This window comes from Mercenaria mercenaria, chromosome 1 (genome assembly GCF_021730395.1).
Source record: "Mercenaria mercenaria strain notata chromosome 1, MADL_Memer_1, whole genome shotgun sequence".
NCBI lineage: Eukaryota > Metazoa > Mollusca > Bivalvia > Venerida > Veneridae > Mercenaria > Mercenaria mercenaria.
In genome coordinates, this window is record NC_069361.1 from 75,778,263 (window position 1) to 75,801,621 (window position 23,359).

The following is a 23,359-nucleotide window of genomic DNA, read 5'->3' on the forward strand; positions in this document are numbered from 1 at the left end:
TTGCTTTAAGTACCTTCCTAAAGTTTAACATCCCAATATATTAAATATGGAAACTCACCTCTGGTGTAACATCTCTTGGAGCAAACCCAGTACCTCCAGTTGTGAAGATCAGATTTAGCTTGTATTTATCACACCATTCTATCAACTTCTTCTGCAATGTGTCAACAGCAATAATTTTCATTTCAAGGATAAATACATTATGTCCATAATACTGTTAAACTCATAGTATACACATATTGAATGGCTTGTCAGTCAGCAGTCGAAACTATTACCCCGAGGTTCAAAAAACTTGAAACTGCGTGTCACTCTGACAGAAACTTTGCAAATATTACCAAAGCATTTGTAATGGCCAAAAATGATGGGTCCCAAAGAATGCTTCTATTAACAAACCTTGGTTACTGTGAAAATTCCTTCTCATGAAAAAGTCATGCAAAATTGCTCCATTTACCTTGATTTCTACCACTTCATCTGGAACAACTGCCTGAGCTGTCACAAACCCATTGTTCCTACAATATTTAGAAAAAAATACCACAGTTCCAACTGAGATTTCAATAACAGAATCCATACCTTGGCCTAGATAAAAATACAACAACTGAACTTACATTTTTATTCGATACTGAGGAAACCAAGTGACGCTCTTTTTTTTCCTACCCTATTAGTGCAAAGTTGACAAATAGTCTTTTATTTCATAATATATACTGCTGAAAGTTCAGCTTTTTTTCTGTTGCTGGCATCATAGCATGATCTTTGTCAAGGTCGATAAAGTCATACACCCTGTTGTCGACGTTAAAGATGCATTAAACTTGTAACTAATAACCCATAACCCATCTTCAATAAACTGAATAGAGCTGAATCAGTCAGTCCATGTTTTCCTTTTAACAATGATGATTTTAATCTTAGCATTGGGACTGAAGTATTTACATAATGAGTTGTAAATTAGGCCTTGTTTAAACAAAATCTATTCTTTAAGTGAGTAGTTATTTGGAAACAGTACTTGTAAACATTTGCATAGAAAGTATGGGTTAAAGATAGTAACATTTTCTATGAAATCATTTAAATTTGTGAGTATAAAATTTCGTGCTTGGCCAAAAAAAATGGCAATTTCCTTGGGTTATGAATTTGTGTATTTTCTCTTATCAAGATAAAAGAATGGGATTAACATTGCTTGTTTGTTGGGACTTAACTTCATGGATTTTGTGATTGTGTCAAACACTAAAATGTCATGCACCCGATATGAAGTTTAGATGTAAATATGGAAAAATATTGACGTTTCAGGGAGTAAATGAGCCGTGCCATGAGAAAACCAACATAGTGCGTTTGCGACCAGCATGGATCCAGACCAGCCTGCGCATCCGTGCAGTCTGGTCAGGATCCATGCTGTTCGCTAACAGTTTCTCTAATTGCAATAGGTTTTAAAAGCGAACAGCATGGATCTTGACCAGACTGCGTGGATGCGGAGGCTGGTCTGGATCCATGCTGGTCGCAAACGCACTATGTTGGTTTTCTCATGGCACGGCTCATATGTGTAAGTGCATACATGCATTTTAAAAGTATCATTATAATTATATCATTCAAATTTGTGGACATGAAATTTTGCAGTTTTTGCCAAAATGACTATTTTAATGTGGGGAAATGAATTTGTGGATTTCAATGAAGATTAAATGAATGTGAATTTTGCCTGTTTATTTGGATTTACTTTCAAGGAATGACACAACCATGAAATTTAATCCCCCAAGAATATTATATATCTTATGGTACATGTCAAACTACAAAGAATGTATTCCTAATTTTTTTAAGTTTTTCCTTAAAACACACAGGGCTTCTCACACTTGCTTTGATTCACATATGGTGACACCCCTTAACAAACTCCTGGTTATTACCAGTAGTACATATAAGTAGCTCTATGTATAAGGAATATCAGGCATATTAAGTTTATGAAAATACTTTATCACATGCATATTAAATTTCAATGACCATTCTTTTGTGAAACAATTTATGGCTATGAAAATATTGATTACTTCGACAGTACAGAAAATACATTGTAATTACTATAATATTATCATGAGCACAAGAATAGGGGTTGGGGATGAGATGAAAGTTTTACTAACAGTAGTGTATTTGTCAGTAACTTCAAATTTGGTCCACTTTTGTCTTCTGAACTTCCACTGTGACAAGAATCACTCACTGAAATATAAGTCTCATAATGAAAAACAGTGACCGGAATAAAAGTTATTCTGTATTTCATCAAGGCTGCTCTCGCTAATGCTCAGCTAAAAATAATTCTTAATAGCAATTACAATTTATTTCTTAAATCTTTAACCTTTAGCCTGCTAAAGGACTGCTCCATCATTCAACTTGGGCAGTAACACTTATCATTAAAAGGGTGTTCATTAAAAATTTACAGACTGAATAGTAACATGATCAGCATGCACCTTGGTCTGTCTGCACTGGTCACAAAGGCAGAATCACTTGCCACCAGCAGGCTAAAGGTTAATAAGAGTTTGGTCATGTGATGGAAAAACTTTCGAATCTTTAACAACTGATCAGTCAGACTTAGTTTTGTTCACTGAATGCAATGTACAAGTTAGATTTTCACTGGAATGATTTTAGAAATTTGACTTTTCTTGTCCTCAGGCTGCATAACCAAGTTGATTTATTTTAACAGATTAGTATAAATTTAAGAGCACCGCAATGTGGAGCAATATACACCCAATGGTATGACCTTTGACCCTAAGTGTGACCTTGACCTTGAAGCAAGCCATCCAAAAAACATGGCTCTGCACGTCATCTCAATGTCACCAAGTAAACATTTGTGCCAAGTTTCTTTAAAATCCTTCAAGCAGTTCAAGAGTTACAGAGCGGAAACGAAACAGAGTCATATGACCTTTGACTCCCAAGAGTGACCTTGACCTTGAACCGAGCCATCCAAAACATGAGCGCTGCATGTCGTCTCAATGTGGTGAACATTTGACTGTCAAGTTTAACTTCGAAATCCTTCAAGGGATTCAAGAGTTACAGAGCAAACACAAAATTGCTAACAGGAAGGATGAATGGACCAATTGACCGGCACCGGCATCATAACATAATACGTCCCTTCAGACGTATAAAAAGTGTTTCTTTTAAAATTTCTTTTAAATTAGTTGTTTGAATGAATTAATAATGTTACTGTAATGAAATGATTTTAAGACATTTTGTCTTTCTAACGACAGACAGTGTCTAGATTGAGAGAATTAAGTGTCTATGTCCCTGTAAAGGGTTAGGCAATATTGGAAGATAGGTACATGCAGAGCCAGAAGCCTTAGTCAAACAAATTTGACGTGATCCTAGGAAATACTGAGATAAATTTTTCATATGGGCAATATCCCCACTCGCCTCAATCACTCGAAAGACCAAAATAGTGGAAGCAATTTCCGATGAAACTTTCATCGCTGCCGACGCTTTACATGCTATATAGGTTTACACGCCGATTATGTAACGAATTGGCCATAAATTCAAATAAAACTTTAATACATGTATTGAAAGGGGATTCAAATCCTCATTGATTTATGTAAAAACTATCAAATAATATCCAAAATTACAAATGTTCTGGTAATTAAAACCTATATATGTACTGTACACGATTAACGTTTACCGTGTCTACACACCAATATATGTCGATAAAACCAATAACTTTACACGACTGTGTACTGTGATTTATCCTCCATTATTTTGGTCCTTCAAAGTTTTGACGTTTAGATTGCCCCTCCACAAATATAAAGCAATCAGAACGTCGAATTATATTGACTAGTAGTCCAACTAATTTCACATGAACCTGGGAAATATCATGAATATTGAGATAATTTTTTCATATCCATGGGCAATATCCCCACTCGCGTCAAACACTCAAAAGATCAAAATAGTTGAAGCAATTACCGATGAAATTTTCATAGCTGCTGACGCTTTACATGCTATAGGTTTAAATGCCAATTATTTCACGAATCAGCCATAAATTCAAATAAAACTTACATGCATCGAAAGGGGATTCAATTCCTCATTGATTTATGTAAAAATTATCAAATAATATCCAAAATTACGAATTTTCTGGTGATCTAAATCTTATGTATGTACAGTACACGGTTAACGTTAACGTGTCTACACCGCTATATGCGCAAGCGATAAAACCAGTAACTTTACATGACTGTGTACTGTGATTTATCCTCCTACCTGTTTTATTATCGTTACACAAACTTACTTTTGAAATAACTTAAAAAATGTAAAATCAAAATATTTGCTGGTTTACAGATGCTCTGTTGAATACATAATATATAAAACTTTCCTGAACTGTAAATAAAATTACTAAATTCAATAACTGGTTCGAATAATTTTGAGGGCGAACAAAAACAGGAACTCAATATAAAAACACTTCTCCAGTACGGCTAGGCATTGAGACAGTTGCAGTTTATTGCTATCAGAAATTATAAAGAATTTACCTGTCAATATGCCAACATTAAACTGCCGTTGTGACATGTGTAGTGCTGAAGCCACCGAACTTTGTCCTGACGCCATTTCCTGGATTTTCCCTAACTCGATCAAACGTTTACTTTATTCTTTCTTCAGGAGCCTCATTAGGTTAATATTGTTCTATGTTGACTTATTTTCTATAACTCAAGTCAAGTCAAGTCAATATTTATTTATTGTCGGTACTGTAGATAAAATAACATTTTAAACATAAGCTATGTATAACTTTGACCGACATATTTATACATAGACATCAACATGTTAAATTACACATTTTACATATTTCCCAGCCAGCATGACTATATCGGCCCGATATAGGTATAATGTCGGAATGTCGGCAAAATGTGCCGATGTAGCGCCGACATCGGGCCGTTGTGAGTGAGTGAGTTAGGTTTTACGGCGAATCGACACAAAATGATCATACATCGCCGAGATCGGACCGTTGATCTGCCGAAATATATTGATATCGGTAAATCGACATCAGTCAGTGTAACTACATTTCTTAAGTCGAATTGACATCGGGCCGATACTGGATTCTCTAATATAGCTATATTTTTCAAAATATTATTGATAAACGTGAAAAAGTAATCTAATTGTTCATGTGTGCTAATTCATTAAGCAAATATGATGTATGCCAGAATTAATCAAACTAGGTTCAAAAAGCAAAATTTGTAGACGGTATTTATAAACATTTTATACGTAATAAAAGGAGGTTGTAATTAAGATGCATTTTTATTTTTTGTAGAATGCCGCCGTAGGAATATTTATATTTAAAAAAAAAATGAAAATATAAATATGTTTAAAATTCTAACTGAACAATTTTAATAGTGTTAAGAATATACAGAAAAATTACGTAACTCTATAAAACAAGTAGTATAATAGTTGTGAAAAATATTATATCAATAAAATAAAATAACCATCATACACATGATGCATGACACATCTGTTCTCAAGTAAATTACTCTGAGAATTTATAAAGTGTATATTTGAAGAAAACTGATGAAGCATTGCTTGTCACACTATTTCGCGACAACGATATGATCTGCCAATATCGGGCCGATATCATTTTGATGTTATATGGTTTTTAAATCAAGTACATGGTCTTAAATGTACTGCTTTACATTTAACTGCCTTGAAGCCTTTTTACAGATGTTAGAGATATGGGTATCAAATTCTAGTTTGAAATCAAAGGTTACACCTAAAAGTTTAACATTCTCGTCAGAAGAAATGGTACTCCAATTTAAGTTAAAAGTTATGTTTTGATCCCTGTTTTTTTACCAGTGGCAATTGCCTGAAATTAATCTGGATTGGCTCTCATATGGTTGTCTGAGAACTCACCGAAACATATCTGCAAAAAATTATTCCTCGAAGCGCTTCCCGCAAAACTCGATGTCCATTTTACTGAAAGGTGTTTTGTTGTTGTTGTTGTTGTTTTTAATATTGCATTAACTATAAGTACCAGTTATACATCACCGCTATATTCCAATTCCCTTTATAGTTATGACATGCCAGAATGATACAAAACCAGATATTCAAGCATTTTACAGAATGAACGTTCATTGATTGTTAATTGACTGAAAAATAAAATAATAAAACTTGTTATCAAACTGGTAGCTGGTCTTCATGTCGTACGTAGTAATTGGTTTTAATGTCAAATGAGTAGGCTAACTCAGTTGAGGTATGAATTACCTTCAAAAGAAGTAACATAATTTAGAACTATTGAAAAAAACTTGACAGCAAATTGTATGGCAAATATATTCAAAAACTAAACATAACATTAATTTATAATGTTGTTCCAAAGGGAAATATAAGGGAAAGTGAGGGAACAAGTAAAACTCGTGTAACGTTTCATTTAACTTACTTGACCGGAACAAATTAATGATATGCAAACTGGCTTCATAGCTTAACTGTTGCATTGAATCAAAATCTAATTACAATGTATCCGTTTAGGACAACAAGCAATGACAATGTTACATAAACAAATATGTAAGAAAATCCTTTGAAAGTACGTACCCAAACAAAATGATAACAGAAACAAAAGATTAATGTACTGATTCTACTGAAATATCGGAGCTCTTGTCTAATACGAGGGTTGTTCAATAAATATCCGGAAGTGTGCTCTCATTTCTTTATTTCTGGTCCTATTTTTGCTGAAAATTGAAATATTACTGATATAAACATAATATGTCCGAATATTTAAATTACAAATATCAGAACATATATAATATTTATTTATCGTCTTCTAGGCAACGTCATTTCACAAAAAGCGGCCAAGAATTATTAAGACGGTGTCATATCACAAACAGTTAATGGATACAGCTTGTGATTACCATTGGTTCAATGTTTATCGCAATTAAATGCATTTTCTACACTTTAAATTCCTACCAATAAATAAGTATTGTTCATATGATATAACTGTCGTTCTGATGAAATGGGACACTGAACTGTGATGCCGTATCAAGGAGCTCTTTAATTGATAAAACGTAACTGAACGTCATTTTTCATGTCCGTACCACGAGTCGTCAGCGATATTCTCCTGACCACTTTTAAACGTCCCGTTCCACTAATAAAATTTTGTTTACTTCAGGGCATTGTCCATTAAACCTTTAGCAGTACCGCATGTGTCTCTTTTCTTGATTTTCGATTCAAAACAAAGTGTTATCTCATGACTCCTTTCAACACTGACTTCAAGCGATGACCAACACAATATGCCCGTCAAACATTTGAATGATGTCACATTTATAATTTGCATGACGTTATTGGCATAGCGCTTACACTTCACATTTATATTTACCCAATTAAGAAAAAGTAGCTTGAAAAATACGCCAGTGGCAAGTAATGTTTTAGCGCATGTAGTTTGAAAAGGAGACAAAAATGGGCCGGATGACGTCATATGACGTTGCCATGGGGACTATCATTTACTTATTATTTATCCAAAGAAAACACATGTCATATCAACTCAATATTCCCTAATCTACATTATGTAGCAGTTTCATTCATTTTTGATGATACATGAAGAAATAAGAGCACATTTCCGATAAAAGTTGAACGAGTACAACTATCTGCAGCTTGATACGTATGTAACAACTATGGCCAAACAAGTATTGTCACCAGAATGCTTAAAGATCCTAATTTGCAATCCCTTTAACAATGCCGCATCAAAAATTTTCTTATTTTATTTTTTTAGATTAAAGTACAGTCTTATTGCAGTTGACCATAGTCATCTCATACCTACAAGGAACCTAAATTACTTAATCCCACAATCTCCTACGCAGTACCATTCTAACTCCTCCTTTTTTCCAGGAACAATGCATTCTTGGAATGGTCTCCCCCTACACATGAATACAGTCCAACCCTAACTTGATTGTATTTACTGAGAGTCTGGCAACATCTACATCTACATCAATACAACCAACAATCGATTTCCGATTATGACTGGTCGGCGCTGTCAGAGAAACAGTTGTTAAAGAAATTTAGTATATTACAGTATTAAAAGTAAAAGATAAAAGGACAGTATGCTACAGTTAAAATAGGACAGAATGGAAGAATTACATAGTGACCGCCGCCAGCCTCTCTGTAAAGATACTGAGGCTGGGGCTAGCTTTGACTGATGTGGGGAGGGAGTTCCAGAGACGGATGTTTCTAGGGAAATAAGTTAGCAAAGTAGTGCTGGAATAAGGGATCAAGTAGTTCAGATTTCTAATGGGGGTCAAGTAACCTTGGTCAATTGCAACGGTCTGGGTCCTTACTTTGTAAAACAAAAGTAATGAACAGTTTAACCTACGATACTGGAGAGTTTTCCATTCTAAGGATTTCAACATTTCAGTTACACTGCTTGTATAGTTGTAATCATTCATAACATACCTAGCTGCTGACCTTTGGACTCGTTCAAGTTTATGGCCGAGAGTTTTCTGCCAGGGATGCCACACAGTTGAACAGTATTCTAGCTGGGGGCGGACATAGGTGGTGTATGCAGCTTCTTTGACCTTTATGTTATCTGTCTTGACATTTCTCTGAATAAATCGAAGGGAAGAGATTGCCTTAGAAGTTATGTTTTCTATGTGTTGTGACCAGTTCAAATCATTGGAGATAGTTATTCCTAGGTATTTAGCTGATAAGGTGGACTTTAACTCTGTATTGTGTAACCTGTAAGGATAAATAATGGATTTCTTTTCCTACTTACTCTAAGGACTTCACATTTGTCGGGGTTAAATTCCATTTGCCAGACTCTTTCCCATGTTTCTAATTTATGGAGATCTTCTTGACGGGCTATGCTATCATTATTTGATTTGACTGTGAGGTATACGATGGTGTCATCTGCAAATATTCCGGTTTTACATTTGACTGAGTCTGGCAGGTCATTAATGTAAACAAGGAAAAGGCAGGGGCCAAGGACAGACCCCTGTGGAACTCCAGACAGGACCGGAAGTTCACTGGACAGGTGACATTCAACTGCGACCTTCTGAGTATGATTAGAGAGGAAGGATTTGACCCAGTTAGTTATTTGGGGACTAACACCTAGGATTGTAACTCGTAAATTAGCCTCAAATGGTCGACTTTGTCAATTGCCTTAGAAAAATCCATTACGATGATGTCAGTTTGTTGGCCTTGTTCTAAATTGCTATAAAGTTCCTAGGTGAAATTAATAAGCTGAGTTTCGCAACTATGGCCCGACCTAAAACCATGTTGGAACTGGCTGATAATGTTGTGTTTGTCAAAGAAGGGCATAAGATTTGAAACCACGATGTGCTCAAGGAGTTTGGACGCAATACAGGTCAGAGAAATCGGTCGACAGTTGCTGGGTTTTGATTTGAGACCTTTTTTAAAGACTGGTGCAACTGTTGCCTTTTTCCAGTCTTTAGGGGCGATGCCTGTATTTAGGGATAAATTGAAGATGTGGCAAAGGACGGGGGCGAATTCCTGAAGAAGTTCCTTGAGAACACGGGGGGGATAATTCATCTGGCCCCGACGCTTTATGTGGGGATAGGTCAAGAAGGAGTTTGTCAACACCCTCTGGAGTTACGTTTATTTGGTCCATTAGGGAGGAAGGGGATGTTAACAGTTTGGAGCACAAATGTTTAAGGCTTAGGGGCTTAGGTGGGGAGAAAACTGATTCAAATTGCTTATTAAGGATGTTTGCTTTGGTGACTGGATCAGTGTGGGTGATACCATCTGATTTGAGAACGGCTATGCCGACATTTTCTTTTTTGTTATGTTTGATGTAGCTATAGAATTTCTTATTTCTACCAGGTTGGGAATCATGGCTAAAGATGACGTTTTCCATGTATGACCAGTATGAGGCTCTTATTTGCCTTTGTATATAGGATTTTAGGGATTTCAGTTTCTGGTGCTTTGCTTGATTTGGGGATTTGCTGAGTTTGTGATAGAGTTTATCACGCCTGTGGATAAGCCTGATAATTCTGGGAGTTAACCAAGGCAAGTCGGCACGGGATTTGGATATTCTAGTAGGGATATGCTTGGTACAAGACTCATTTAAGCTGTCCTTAAATGAGTTCCAAGCCTCATCAGGGTTTGTATGGGCCTTACTAATAAAACTACTACTAAAAGATCGCATGTCAGATCTGATCGCCTCCCAGTTAGTTTTCCGATAATGTTTTATTAGTCTCTTTGGCTTGATGGGTCGCCCTCTGTTTATTTTGACCTCATGAAATACTATATCATGGTCAGAGGTTGCAAGCCGGGAAATGTCTTGACGAGGTGGACATGGGATGGATGGGAGGTAAGGAAGAGGTCAAGGGTATTGGACAACCTGGTTGGGACTTTTACCATCTGTTCCAAATTTAGGTGGGACAGCTTTTCCATAAAATCTTCATAGAGACTTCTATTTCTCAACTGTATCCATCTGATCTATATCTATGTTTTTTAATCTTAGTGTGGTGTTTTCTTATATTCTCAGGGGCTTAAGGGATTATTTTATTCCCAGTAACATATTAACCATTTCATAATCAATATTTGAGTGTAATTTTGTAGAAAATTCATTTGTCTTTCAGATGGAGCCATAGATCCCTCAACCGCAGAAATGAACCAATAGTTTCTCGTAGGCTTTTCCTGTGGATTTAGATTTGACTCTTCATCACAAAAAAACTTGCAGAATTTAATATATTAAAATTACCACGATGTAATAAAAAGATATATTCTGTGGTAAATGCATCAAGAAATATGACAATTTCTTCCATTAATGACTTCGATCAAGACTGATCATTACAATTAATTGCATAGTGAATCATTTGATACACTACCAGAAAAGAAGAAGATTTTTTGGAAAATTCAGTAAAAAGCCAATATTTTTTATTAATCCGTTCAAATCACTTGAAATTTTCAGTGTGTCAGTTTTGTACTATACCTGTCTAGAAAATAACAAACATTATATCATTTGACAATTTTAAGGCAAAAAAACGAGAATATGAGAAACCTTGAGAATACGAGAAAAGGGGATAATTGCAGCTCTTTTCAACTTTGCACTTAATGAGCTTGCTCATCTTTAAACAGTCTCTCCCAGGCAAGCGTTTCCCAGTCATAATCAGAATTGATTGTTGGGCAGTACAACATAGACGGATCTTTATTATTGGAAGGCTTATGAAGATCAGAGAAATTAGTCAGTGCTGTAATTATTACCTCCCTTGGTAAAATTTCATCAAGTATTATGGTAAGCATGTTTGTTTTGTTTTCTCATCATACATCCACTCTTTATCCAAAAGTAAACAATTCTACAGCAAGTGGTTTCTAAACTCTTCCAAATTATTCGGAAATTGGTTGATATGATTCTCTGGAAACGTCAGCTATGCGATAAATTTAGTGTGATAGTAAACGGATATATCATCAAGTCGGATCAATTTCCGGACTTCCATATTCTTGAATCAGTCAACAAGACTGGTAAGTTGTGCTGGTGAAAGCGACTGGTGACTTTTTTGTGGATACATATCCTCATCAGACTCCAGTGACGCTTGGCAAAGTCGGCTTTGTGAAGCCGTGCATAGGATTCATCAAACTGAACACTCGTTCAGCCCCAGCTGTGCTGCTTGGAATGATCTTACCCAGACCAGCAAAGAAAAACATGACTTGGAAGGCATTTTTAAGGGCCAGATTTGACTCCATTGTTGTTGTTGATATCAGTCTATTTCTGTAAGACGCTTTTGCAGATTATAGAAATGATTGCCGAATGTATCCGATTGTACTACCGTTTTTTTTTTACTCAATTTTCATCGTACTTGCTGTTTTTCTCGATAAACAGGTGGATTTTTCTCGGATGTTTTGGTTTTGAATTGGAAATTTTTTGCTTGAAATTGGGAGAAAAAGATACTATTTTCGATTGGGAACATAACCGAATAACGGCTATAAAATTGGCCGAAAAAAACCTTGTTACTAAATGATGCATACTAAAAATTGTCAAATAAATGGTTCTATGGGGATGTGATAAGCAAGGAACATTTCAGAAAAGTTTAAATAAACTTTACATATATGTATGCACTATGCAGTATGTTTAGTCATGTGGATAACAGAAAAACAATGCCCGGCATGTCTTTCCAAGCATGATCGCCGTACGAAAACGATAATAATCTGCATGACGGTCGTGCTAATAAAGAAAATTATCTGCTTGATTGTCTTGTGGATAGCCATGGCCATTAGAGTGAAATGATATTTATGTATTTGAAACCTGAGATATTTTGTAACAGTTCTTTGCATTAAAATTTTAATCTGACTGTAAGAATAGATGTTATAGACTGAATTTTAAGTGGGTTGTGTTACCCAACTGGCAAGATGCCAACATTCCCATACATGGCTAGTTTCCCGGGACTTTCCCGGATTCAGACCCAATTTCCCGGACGTACGGAAAACTTAAATATCTCTTAAATATCTAGTGTAATTTTGGACAGATGCCAGCCTTAGCCAGACAGTTTTTACATTCCAGTGGCCAAAATTCATTCCAAGCATCAAATATTATATCACTAATTACACACTGTGGCTGACCTAATTCATCACTCTATCATAAAAGTTTAACGAGGTCACGCTCTGATGACATCAGTAGACAGGTGTATGTATGGGATATTTTTAGATTGTGTTAAGTGGCGAGTTTACAATCATAACGTCATGATATGGAAATTTTAGATGAGAAAAGATTTAATACATTTGAAATTGAGTAGATAAATTGGAGTGAGGGGAATCATTACCACCGATGGCAGAAGTGTCAACAACTTGAAATAGGTTTAAACATTTTTTAACAGCTATGATTTTGTATTTTTATTTTCATTTTTATTGAATAAAAACACTAACTCTAATTTTTTAAAACTATATAAAGTCAAAATGGTGAAATAGATTCATTTCCAATCTATTTTAGCTACTGCTTGTGGGCTAAAATCCTAGGAATGTCAAAAAGACCTGCAGATTATTCACTGGATAGTATTCTCCTCTGCTTATTAAAAGATAATAATTGAATAAATTTTAATCAATACTTTTTTGAAAAAAATATTTAAACCCTTACCCTGCTAAATTTCTATAATGAACTTGCCCATCTTTCAGTTTGGACAGTACCATTAACTGTTAAAAGAGGTGACTGACTGAATGGCATACAGTGCAGATCATGATCAGACTTCAGGTATGTGCAGGCTGATCATGATCTGCACTGGTCGCAAAGGCAGAATTGATAGTGTCCAGCATGATAACAGATAAGGATAAAATGTAAATAAATTACAACCCCTGAAACCATTGCCCAAATCAATTAATCAAGTCAGAAAGGTTTAGATCTAATCTGTTTTACAGTTTTATGTTCGACCAAAAATTTCCTAAAAAATGAAGGTTGATAAAACTCCTGGATTTTCATCAAATCTCCTGGATTTTCAACTGATATCTCCTGGAAAATTGTCCTGGGAACTTGACATGTATGCATTCCAAGTCTAAATTTTCTGTATGCTTTCCCTCTTACATGTACATCAAAGTGCCTCTGCAAACAAGTGGTCTCAGGCTCATGTCTTTGGTACCTTTTTCAGTGTGGAAGCTGAATGGTATTACTTCAAGTTAATTCAATATACCAATGTTGCCCTTTATCAGGGTGTTAGACTTTGCGCTTTTATTAGAAAATAAGAAAGGGCCGCGGTGATCATGATGTGTATTCTTTCAAAATGTTATGCTCTAGTTTTTAATTTTCTTTTTTTCAGGCAAGAGCAAAACAAGCCAAAAAGTATGCACAAGTCAAAAGAGTACTTAGCCTCAGGGATTCAAGAATGTAAGTAATGTTTCAATACTGTGCTATCCTTGTCAGATGTATTTATCTCGAAAACTAAATATATAAATTGTTCATGTAAAGCTACATTCATAATTTAATTTCATGCAGTAGCAGTTTTTTGTAAAAAACTTTTATAAATAATTAGACTGTGTTCTCCAACATGTATTAAATGTGTATTATTTTTAACCTAATGCATGGACTTGATAATACACATAAAGTTACTATCCCTCGCCGAAGGCGGAGCAATATAGTTTTGGCGTAGTCCAACTGTCCGTCTATCGGTCCGGAGCTATATCTCCGAAGTGGTTTGGAATATTTAAATTAAACTTCATGTACATGTTAACCACTATAGGGAAATTCGGCACGTCAAGTTTCAGTCAGATTGCCCAAGTAACACTAGAGTTATGGTACGTAACACCAGAGTTATGGTACTTAGTAGTGTTAACGGTATATGGTGCTATAGATATGGCAATTTCTGCTTCATAACTTGTGACATATTTGACATAGAACTATGAGACTTAAATTTAATTTAGATCACCATAATTTGGTAGTGCACACACAATTTCATCAGGATCTATTTAGTAACTTCAGAATTATTGCCCTTTAATTGTTTAACAATCCACATATATTTTGTACATAACAAACTAACCAATTGGTAGAATTTCATTAAACATCTTTCATTTTTTCCATGAACATTTATTATCAACATGTGAAGTTGTGTACTTACATCCGGTCACCCCCACCGCCCAGGTCACACCCCCTCCCCCCCACCCAACAAAATTATTACGTCTTTTTTTTCTTTTCTTTTTAAACCTTAACTTTTCATGAATATTTATCAACATGCACAGTTGTCCTCCCCACCTCATTCCTCCACCAGGTCACCCCCACCACCAGGATCATGCACCTCTCCCCACCTCCCCCCACCCCCCACTTCCTTCATCAAAATTCATGTGAAGTTTCGTACCCTCACTGGTCAGTGCCCCCGCCTTCCCCACACCCCCACCCCACCCCCATTTTTTTAATTTTTTTTTTTCATTTTTCAAACTTGCCAAGAATATTTATCAACATGTGAAGTTATTAAAAAAAAATATGAATTTTGGGTCTAGTACTGTATACATTTAACAAGGTTGCATACTTCCAAAGTTATAACTCCCTGAAAGGACTAAATTTTCAACTTATATGTGGTGACTGATGCTTGCTGGTGCTTGTTCGAACAGCAAATATTGTCATGTCACATGGCAGTACAACATCTTTCTGATAAAATGTATTTTATGTCATGTGACGTTGTGATGTAGAGTTGGTAACTGAACACTGTGCTCTCATAAAACTCTGCCTATGATTAGAAAATGACATAATGAAATTTATCTTAATATTAATGGAAATACACATTTGATCAGCAGAATAATATTCTGTATTGATGTGTTAGTTTTCATGATATGTTTATTACATTTTGTGTTTACAGCAAGGGTAAAGACCGTGACTTGAGTAAGAAGAGGAAACAGAAGAAGAAAGGGAAAGACAAATCTGTCAACATGACACAGAGAAACCTGTATGTACTGGGTATCTCATTCTGCTCATTCTTGTTTGATCTTTCACTTCTGTATTTCATATATTGTGAAACAAGTAACATTCATTGGAGACTATTACTTGTGAATTTCACTGTAGGGTCAAACCTCTAAATTAAATCCACACAAAGAAGTAAAGGTCCCATTCATTTTGTGATCCACAAATTCGTCACAAAACATCTGTTTACAAAATTTTGAGCCCACAAAATTTTGTACCCACAAAATTCAGTTTTAATGTTTTCACAGTAGGAGTGTAGTTGGTCACATGCTAAGTGCTGGTATTGCTAGTTGGTACCAGTTAGAAATACACAAATTTATAGATTTACTGGTAAGTAATATAACTGAACATACTGCTAGAAAAGATAAGAAAAGACAAAAGACAGGCATTTTTTGTAAAGCTTTTCTTCACCATCTTTTCTATTATTTTAAAAGAAAAAAGAAAATCTTAAGACATTTCGGCCGAAACGTTATTGATAAAATAGTAAGCAGCCTTGTTTGCATTGTACATTAATCTTGTTATATTCCCAGGCTAAAGTGCTGACTTACATTTAAGCTTTATCTAAAAAAATTAAATCACAGTATAGTTGCTTACATCCTTGTAGAAATAAAGTGATGTCATTAGGTAGCAGGGTACACTTAGGTTTGAAAATTTTGGGCACGGCCAGGCTTACATGTAGCGAGTCGCAATATTGCACTTCCCTAATGAGCAGAATCAGGGTGGCCATTTTATGAATTTCGTGCATGTTTTGTGCTTTTAATTAATGGCAAGATCAGAATTCTCATACAAGAATACAGGAAGTTATCAAAACAAAAGTTTAACATATTCCATTAAAAATAGCATGCAAAAATCATCAATTTTGAACTTTTTGACAGCCTGCAATGATCTTGCTGCAAGAACAATGCCCAATTTTATTGCATTTCTCAATTTAATAGTCCCTACTTAACTACAGGATATAAACGGAATGGGGGCCCATCCGGCTCATTTTTTTTCACAAAATAGCGAAAAAGTTCCTGAGAATCAACAAGCACGGAACCCTTCTGTGATTTGAATTTCCCGTGCCAAGGTGACTCACCGATTCATACAAAGCTAGCAGCAGTTAGTTTTACAACTTACATCAGAATTTTACCTGTATTGGCTGTTTTTCTAAAGAATTAACAATCATTATCTCTCACCGTAATTTTCAGACGTCCAAAGTCACGAAATTCTAATTATAACAAATATTGACGGGGGCCAAAATTCGAAGTGTACCCTGCTACCTTAGAATCAACAGATAGATTCTAAGGGGAATAACTCAAATAACAAGGGATAGCAGCTTTTTATATTGTTAGTCCCCCTTAGAGTCACACTGTTTAAACTTCTGCTTTGTTGAATATTAACTTAAAAGATGAAAAAAATAATTTGCAAGAGAAACAAACTTACTATTTTTCAGACCACAGGCATCTACAGCATTGTATTTCCGTTACAACACACAGCTAGGACCACCTTACCATGTTCTAGTGGATACAAACTTTATAAACTTCTCTATAAAAAACAAGGTGGACATTATACAAGGCATGATGGATTGTCTGTATGCAAAATGTAAGTATCAACTGTCTTTGACACAGGATTTTACAAATCACATAAAAGCAGCTTTGTTGCCTACCTGCTTAGGTCAGTGGGAAGGGCACAGATCTATAGATCTCAGGGTTGTGAGTTTGAACCCTTGGCACAGCATTATGTTCTCTGTGATGTTTGATAGAAGACATTAGGTCTCAAATCATTTGTTCTCCACCTTTGATTCATATAGAGTGGTTGTGAGTTACCTGTGGGTAACAGGTTAGTACTGGTACAGAATCCAGGACCTCTGTTTAGGTTAACTGCCCACCATTACATAACTAATGTACTGTTGAAATACACTATTATACAGCACTTTGGAATGAATTTAAATCCCTCTCAAAAGTTATAACCTCTTTTTGTAAAAGGATACAAGTAACCTTTGGGATAAAATTACATACACTTGAATTTGTACAAAGCATCCCGCTTAAACACAAAAATGTGTTGAAAGGACTGAAGAGAAAAATGCGGAGACCTGAAATGCAGAACAAACATAAATTATACCTGCCTTAGTGCCACCTGTTTTAAGCAGCAATTTGCCGTAAACAGCCAGTTAGTTAACTTTCTAATAGACAATTTGTTCTAATTTCGGCTTCTTAAAGGGTCATAATACCTTTGTTTATAATGTGGCTGAACATAGAATTTTTTTTTCTTATATGATTTTTTTTGATAATTCGTTGTTTTCTCATATGTTCTCAAAGGTTTGAATATTGATTAACATAGTCGAAAGAATTATTGATAACATTGTTTACATAACCTCCTTTTATGGCTCTGACTACGAGATCATGTAAGGTATTGAAATTTGTCATTTTCATACCATGTAATTATGCACATCTATTTGGATAGCAGTTTCAGGACTTCACTAATAACTTCTTTTTTCTTGATCAGGTATACCATATATAACAGACTGTGTTTTGGCTGAACTGGAAAAATTGGGTTCTAAATACAGAGTGGCTCTCAGGTAAATAAAGGAAAGTAATAGTTAATGGCCCACGTTAATTAACATTCAAGTACAAATTGAATGAATATATACTCCTTTGGTTTAAGGGTTTCCTTGATTAACAATTTAGGTTGATGACTTAGAATTGTGCTTCACTGCTGTTGGGTTAAGCCCCATTCACGGGATAGAATTCTTTCATGTAAGAAAATCAGAATTTCTCCCTCTATGTTAGACTGCCTGAAACACTGCTTTAAATGTAAAGTGGTTTCATCCTCCCCCATCAAAGTTGGAGAGTCACGATATGACCTAGACTTCATTGCACTTGTATGGAGCTGTAAAAACCCAAAGTTCTAAACAAACAAAAAGCTTACTGTCATTGTGATAGCCCAATTTGCCGAAATTTTGTCACAGTTATTTATTTATATCTGTATATAACTTTCGGTGTATGAGAAAATGTTCTCTTAACTGGGGATTGAAAAAGTGTTCTTCGTGTTGAGGGTTTTGCTAGATATTGTAGTTTTGCTGTAGTTTCTCTTTTTTACCACTCTTTGTGACAGTTAAATACAAAAATTGCTTTGAGTTATAAAAAGTTTCTTAATTTATTTCACAGAATAGCACGAGATGCCAGGTTTGAGAGATTACCCTGCCTACATAAAGGAACATATGCTGATGATTGCCTGGTACAAAGAGTAACACAGGTATGCATTGCTTATTATACAGTTGTTAATGCCCATGTATTCGAGATTCAAACCTACAACTATTTATTTAGCCAGGGATATTTTCTCTTTCAAATGCATTCAGTGTTTAACAGTTTCTCAAGTTTTTCAAGCTGCATTCAATGACACCAGTAAATATTATTGGTTGAAGAAAAGTAGGGCTTCATTTTAAAGATGTGCAAGTAAATACTTATAAAGGTGATGGCTGGTAGCAACTACATCACTTTATTGTTCATATTCAGCTATATTTCAACTGTTAATAAATCAAAGATCCAAAGATTTTAACTGATTGTAAAAGAGATAAAGTAATACTCTAGGTAATTTTTAGTAGACTGTATTTCATGGTTTCATGGTTAACAGCCTAATTCCTGTAAAGAATACGTGAGAGTACGTGAAAGTTTGTTGTTTAGGACATGATGCAGATTGATACAATCGAACTTCATTTGACAAAATTTGATCGAGACCAGAAAAATTTGAGTTATTGGCAGTTCCAGCCATTGAGTAATAAACATTATACACGGATTTCGCCAGGACCTGACGATGAGTTCAAACGAAGGATGGTGTTCAAATTATCCAAGTTCGAGCAAATAAGTTTGACTGTATTTAGGAATATTTTTTATTCTCAGGTGGCATTATTAAGAAATATTAGCAAAAATAAAACCGACATGAATACTTCCCAATACTATGAAAATAGCGTAAATTGTTGTAATATACTTGAAAATTAATGTTGGCTGGTGTGTGTTTCTGTTACAGCACAAGTGTTATATTGTTGCAACGTGTGATAAAGACTTGAAGAGAAGAATAAGAAAGATACCTGGAGTGCCCATCATGTACCTTCAACAACACAGGTAATATATCAACCAATGGCTTTCTTAGGTTCTTGACATACACGTGTAGATGATATGTATGCTCTTGGAGGTTTCTGCTGAAACAGTAGGTCCCGGGTTCAATAGCATGTGCCCAGCTGGCTCAGTATGCACAAGTCTAATTTATCTTGCACACGTTTTGTTTATACAGTCAAACCTGTATTAAGAAGCCAGTCAGCCAGTGTAAAGATCTGGCTGTGTAAGGCAGGCAACTGCTTAAACAAGTTTGAATTAGAATAAAAAGTCAATATAAGAAGTTAGTTGACCGGCTGCTTAAAGAAAGTGGCTGCATAATACAAGTTCCTGCTAAGGCAGGTTCAGCTGTATGCACAGATTCAAAAATGGCTGACTATAAGCCGAGGTGTCACAGGTTCAGTCCCTGACTGAGATGAATGTTCTCCTTGATGATTCGATAGAAGACAATCTGTTAAGTCATTTGTCCAACTGACCTGTGTAGGAAAGTTGACACAGTTATTTGCTGAAAACTAGCTTGTTCTGGTATGGTATCTAAGAAAACTGGTTAGGTTAACTGATTACATAACTGAAATACTGTTTTGAAAGTTATTTGATTTTAGCTCACCAGAGTACAAAGTGCTCAAGGTGAGCTATTGTGCCCGGTCATTCTCCGTCATTGTGTGACGTCCGTCGTGCGTCAACATTTGCCTTGTTTACACTCTAGAGGCCACATTTGTGACCCAATCTTTATGAAACTTGGTCAGAATGTTTGTCTTGATGATCTCTAGGTCAAGTTCGAAACTGGGTCATGTGGGGTCAAAAACTAGGTCAGTAGGTCAGATCAAAGGAAAATCTTGTTAACACTCTAGTCCACAGTTTAAGTTGGAAACTCATGAGAATTGGTCAGAGTGTTTGTCTTGATGACTTCTATATCAAGTTCGAATCTGGGTCTTGTGGGTCAAAAACTAGGTCATCCGGTCAAATCAAAGGAAAAGCTTGTTAACACTCCAGAGGACACAGTTGTAACCAATCTTAATGAAAATTGGTCAGGATGTTTGTATAGATGATCTCTAGGTCAGGTTTGAAACTGGGTCTTGTGGGATCAAAAACTAGATCAGTAGGCCAGATCTAAGGAAAATCTTTTTAACACCCAACATGCTCTAGATTCCACATTTTAAGTTTGAAACTCATGAGAATTTGTCAGCATGTTTGTCTTGATGACCTAATCTGGGTCATTTGTGGTCAAAAACTAGGTCACACAGTCAAATCAAAGGAAAAGCTTGTTAACACTTTAGAGGCCACAGTTGTAACCAAGTCTTACGAAACTTAGTCAGAATGTTTGTATAGGTGATCTCTAGGTTAGGTTTGAAACTGGGTCATTTGGGATCAAAAACTAGGTTAGTAGGCCAAATCAAAGGAAAATCTTGTTAACACTCTAGAGTCCACAGTTTTAAGTTTGAAACTCATGAGAATTGGTCAGCTTGTTTGTCTTCATGACCTCTAGGTCCAGTTCGAATCTGGGTCATATGGGGTCAGATACTAGGTCACCCAGTCAAATCAAAGAAAAAACTTGTTAACAATCTTGAGGCCACAGTTGTGATGCAATCTTTTTGAAACTTGGTCAGAATGTTTGTCTTGATGATCTCTAGGTCAGATTGAAACTGGGTCATATGAAACTAGGTCAGTAGGCCAGATCAACTCTGGTGAGCGATATAGGGCCATCATGGCCCTCTTGCCTCAGAAGTAGCAAAAGACTCACAGTTGTCAAACCTTGAAATTCTCATGCAAATAGTGCATTTTACCAGTAGTCATGAAGAAAGCATTTAGAATTACTACTGTAATAGTAGAATTTCAATAGACTGCATTTATAGCTTTAACAAGTTGGCGCGATCTTAGTATTCATGTCTCAAAAAGGGTATTTTACAGGAGAGTTTGTCTTCTACATCTCTTTTTTCACAATTTTTTGGGAAACTTGATTCATTTTAACACAGTGTACTTTGATTGAAAAAGTACCTTGAAAAAAATATATACTGGTATGTCAGATTTTTAGCTTGACTATTCATAGAATAGTAGAGCTATTGGACTCGCCCATGCGTCGGCATCCACGTCCGCATCCCGATTTGGTTAAGTTTTTGTATGTAAGCTGGTATCTCAGCAACAACTTATGGGAATGGATTGAAACTTCACACACTTATTCACTGTGATAAAATGACTTACATTGCACAGGTTCCATAACTCTATTTTGCTTTTTTACAAAATTATGCCCCTTTTTTTGACTTAGAAATTTTTGGTTAAGGTTTTGTATGTAAGCTGGTATCTCAGTAACCACTTGTGGGAATGGATGGAAACTTCACACACTTATTTACTGTGATAAACTGACTTACATTGCACAGGTTCCATAACTCTATTTTGCTTTTTTACAAAATAATGCCCCTTTTTCGACTTCGAAGTTTTTGGTTAAGGTTTTGTATATAAGCTGGTATCTCAGTACTCACTAATGGGAATGGATAATTGGATTGAAACTTCACACACTTGTTCACTGTCATGATCTGACATGCACAAAGCAGGTCCCATAACTCTATTTTGCTTTTTTACAAAATTATGCCCCTTTTTCAATATAGAAATTTTTGGTTAAGTTTTTGTATGTAAGCTGGTATCTCAGTATCCACTAATGGGAAAGGATTGAAACTTCACACACTTGTTCACTGTCATGATATGACATGCAGTGCAAAGGGTCAATAACTCAAGTTCGCATTTTACAAATTATGCCCCTTTTTCGACTTAGGAATTTTTGGTTAAATTCTTTTATGTAAGCTGGTATCTCAGTACCCACTAATGGGAATGGATTGAAACTTCACACACTTGTCCACTGTCATGAGCTGATAAGCACTATGCAGGTTCCATAACCCTATTTTGCTATTTTACTAAATTATGCCCCTTTTTCGACTTTCGTATTCATTCCATCGACAAGGTTGTTGAATAGTCGAGCGTTGCTGTCCTCCGACAGCTCTTGTTTATATTTATACTACTAAAGAGTTATCAAATTTATGTTTCCAGATACTCAATAGAAAGGATGCCAGATGCTTATGGGGCACCTAAAACATGATGATAAAGAAAAAGTCTGTATTTACTGTATGAATAGTTATGTAAATAAAATATGTCACATTGTTCTCAGCATTTAGTGTTTGTATTTTGTATTTTCAACATCTTGATAGACACCGGTAGAATTTTCGTGAAGTCTTGTTTAATTTCATCAAATTTTATAATCTTACTAAAAAAATATTCGATTTAATTTGCCAAATAGATGTAATGTACTACTTAACTGGCTCACAGGTTGTGCTGTTGTTCAAAAGTAGCATTAAACCTTACACATGGAAACATAAGTAGCTGTACTACTACTGAAACTGCACACACTTTTTCACTGTGATGTTAAGATGTGTTTTACACAGGTACCATAACTCTGTTGCTATTTCACAAAGCTATGCCTCATTTTGACTTAGCTATTTTTAGCTCGACTATTCAAAGAATAGTCTAGCTATTCTACTCACTCTGGCGTCGGCGTCTCACCTTGGTTAAGTTTTTGCATGCAAGTACATACAGCTATCATTTAAAGGCATATAGCTTTGAAACTTATTTATTCTTTTTCTAGGTCAATTACCAACCTCACTGGGTCAAGTTCCATAACTCTAACATGTATTTTGAGCAAATTATGCCCCCTTTTGGACTTAGAAAATTCTGGTTAAAGTTTTACATGCAAGTTACTACATGTATCTCCAAAACTAATGCAGATATTGAATTGAAACTTAACATGTGTCTTCGGGGTTATAAAACTAGTTGATAGCACCAAGTCCCATAACTCTGACCTTCATTTTGGCCAAATTATGCCCCCTTTTGGACTTGGAAAATTCTGGTTAAAGTTTTGCGTGCAAGTACATACAGCTATTACTAAAAGGCATATAGATTTGCAACTTATTTTTTCTTTTTC

The 23,359-nt window shown here is 35.5% G+C and overlaps 2 protein-coding genes across 4 annotated transcripts in view; one reads left to right on the plus strand and one right to left on the minus strand.

Annotated features, from left to right (window-relative positions):
* LOC123533700 (gephyrin-like) overlaps positions 1-4,614 on the minus strand; it is a 473,298-nt gene extending 468,684 nt beyond the window's left edge. For 2 of the 3 annotated variants that reach the window (XM_053551160.1, XM_045315486.2), the window contains exons 1-4: positions 4,470-4,613; positions 2,109-2,184; positions 449-506; positions 59-151 (exon numbers count right to left, since the gene is read on the minus strand). In XM_053551160.1, coding sequence (XP_053407135.1) covers positions 59-151; positions 449-506; positions 2,109-2,184; positions 4,470-4,545 — 303 coding nt within the window. In that variant the 5' untranslated portion in view covers positions 4,546-4,613. Of the gene's footprint in view, positions 1-58; positions 152-448; positions 507-2,108; positions 2,185-4,469 lie in introns of all 3 variants that reach the window. The other variant, XM_045315495.2, reaches the window with a different exon arrangement.
* Positions 4,615-11,077: 6,463 nt separating this feature from the next.
* On the plus strand, positions 11,078-22,551 carry LOC123533691 (rRNA-processing protein FCF1 homolog). Its single transcript, XM_045315474.2, has 8 exons — positions 11,078-11,164; positions 13,671-13,738; positions 15,201-15,287; positions 16,734-16,882; positions 17,786-17,858; positions 18,448-18,535; positions 19,307-19,401; positions 22,432-22,551. The coding sequence occupies exons 1-8, from the start codon at positions 11,162-11,164 to the stop codon at positions 22,478-22,480; spliced, it is 612 nt and encodes a 203-aa protein (XP_045171409.1). The 5' UTR covers positions 11,078-11,161; the 3' UTR covers positions 22,481-22,551.
* The last annotated feature ends 808 nt before the right edge of the window (positions 22,552-23,359 follow it).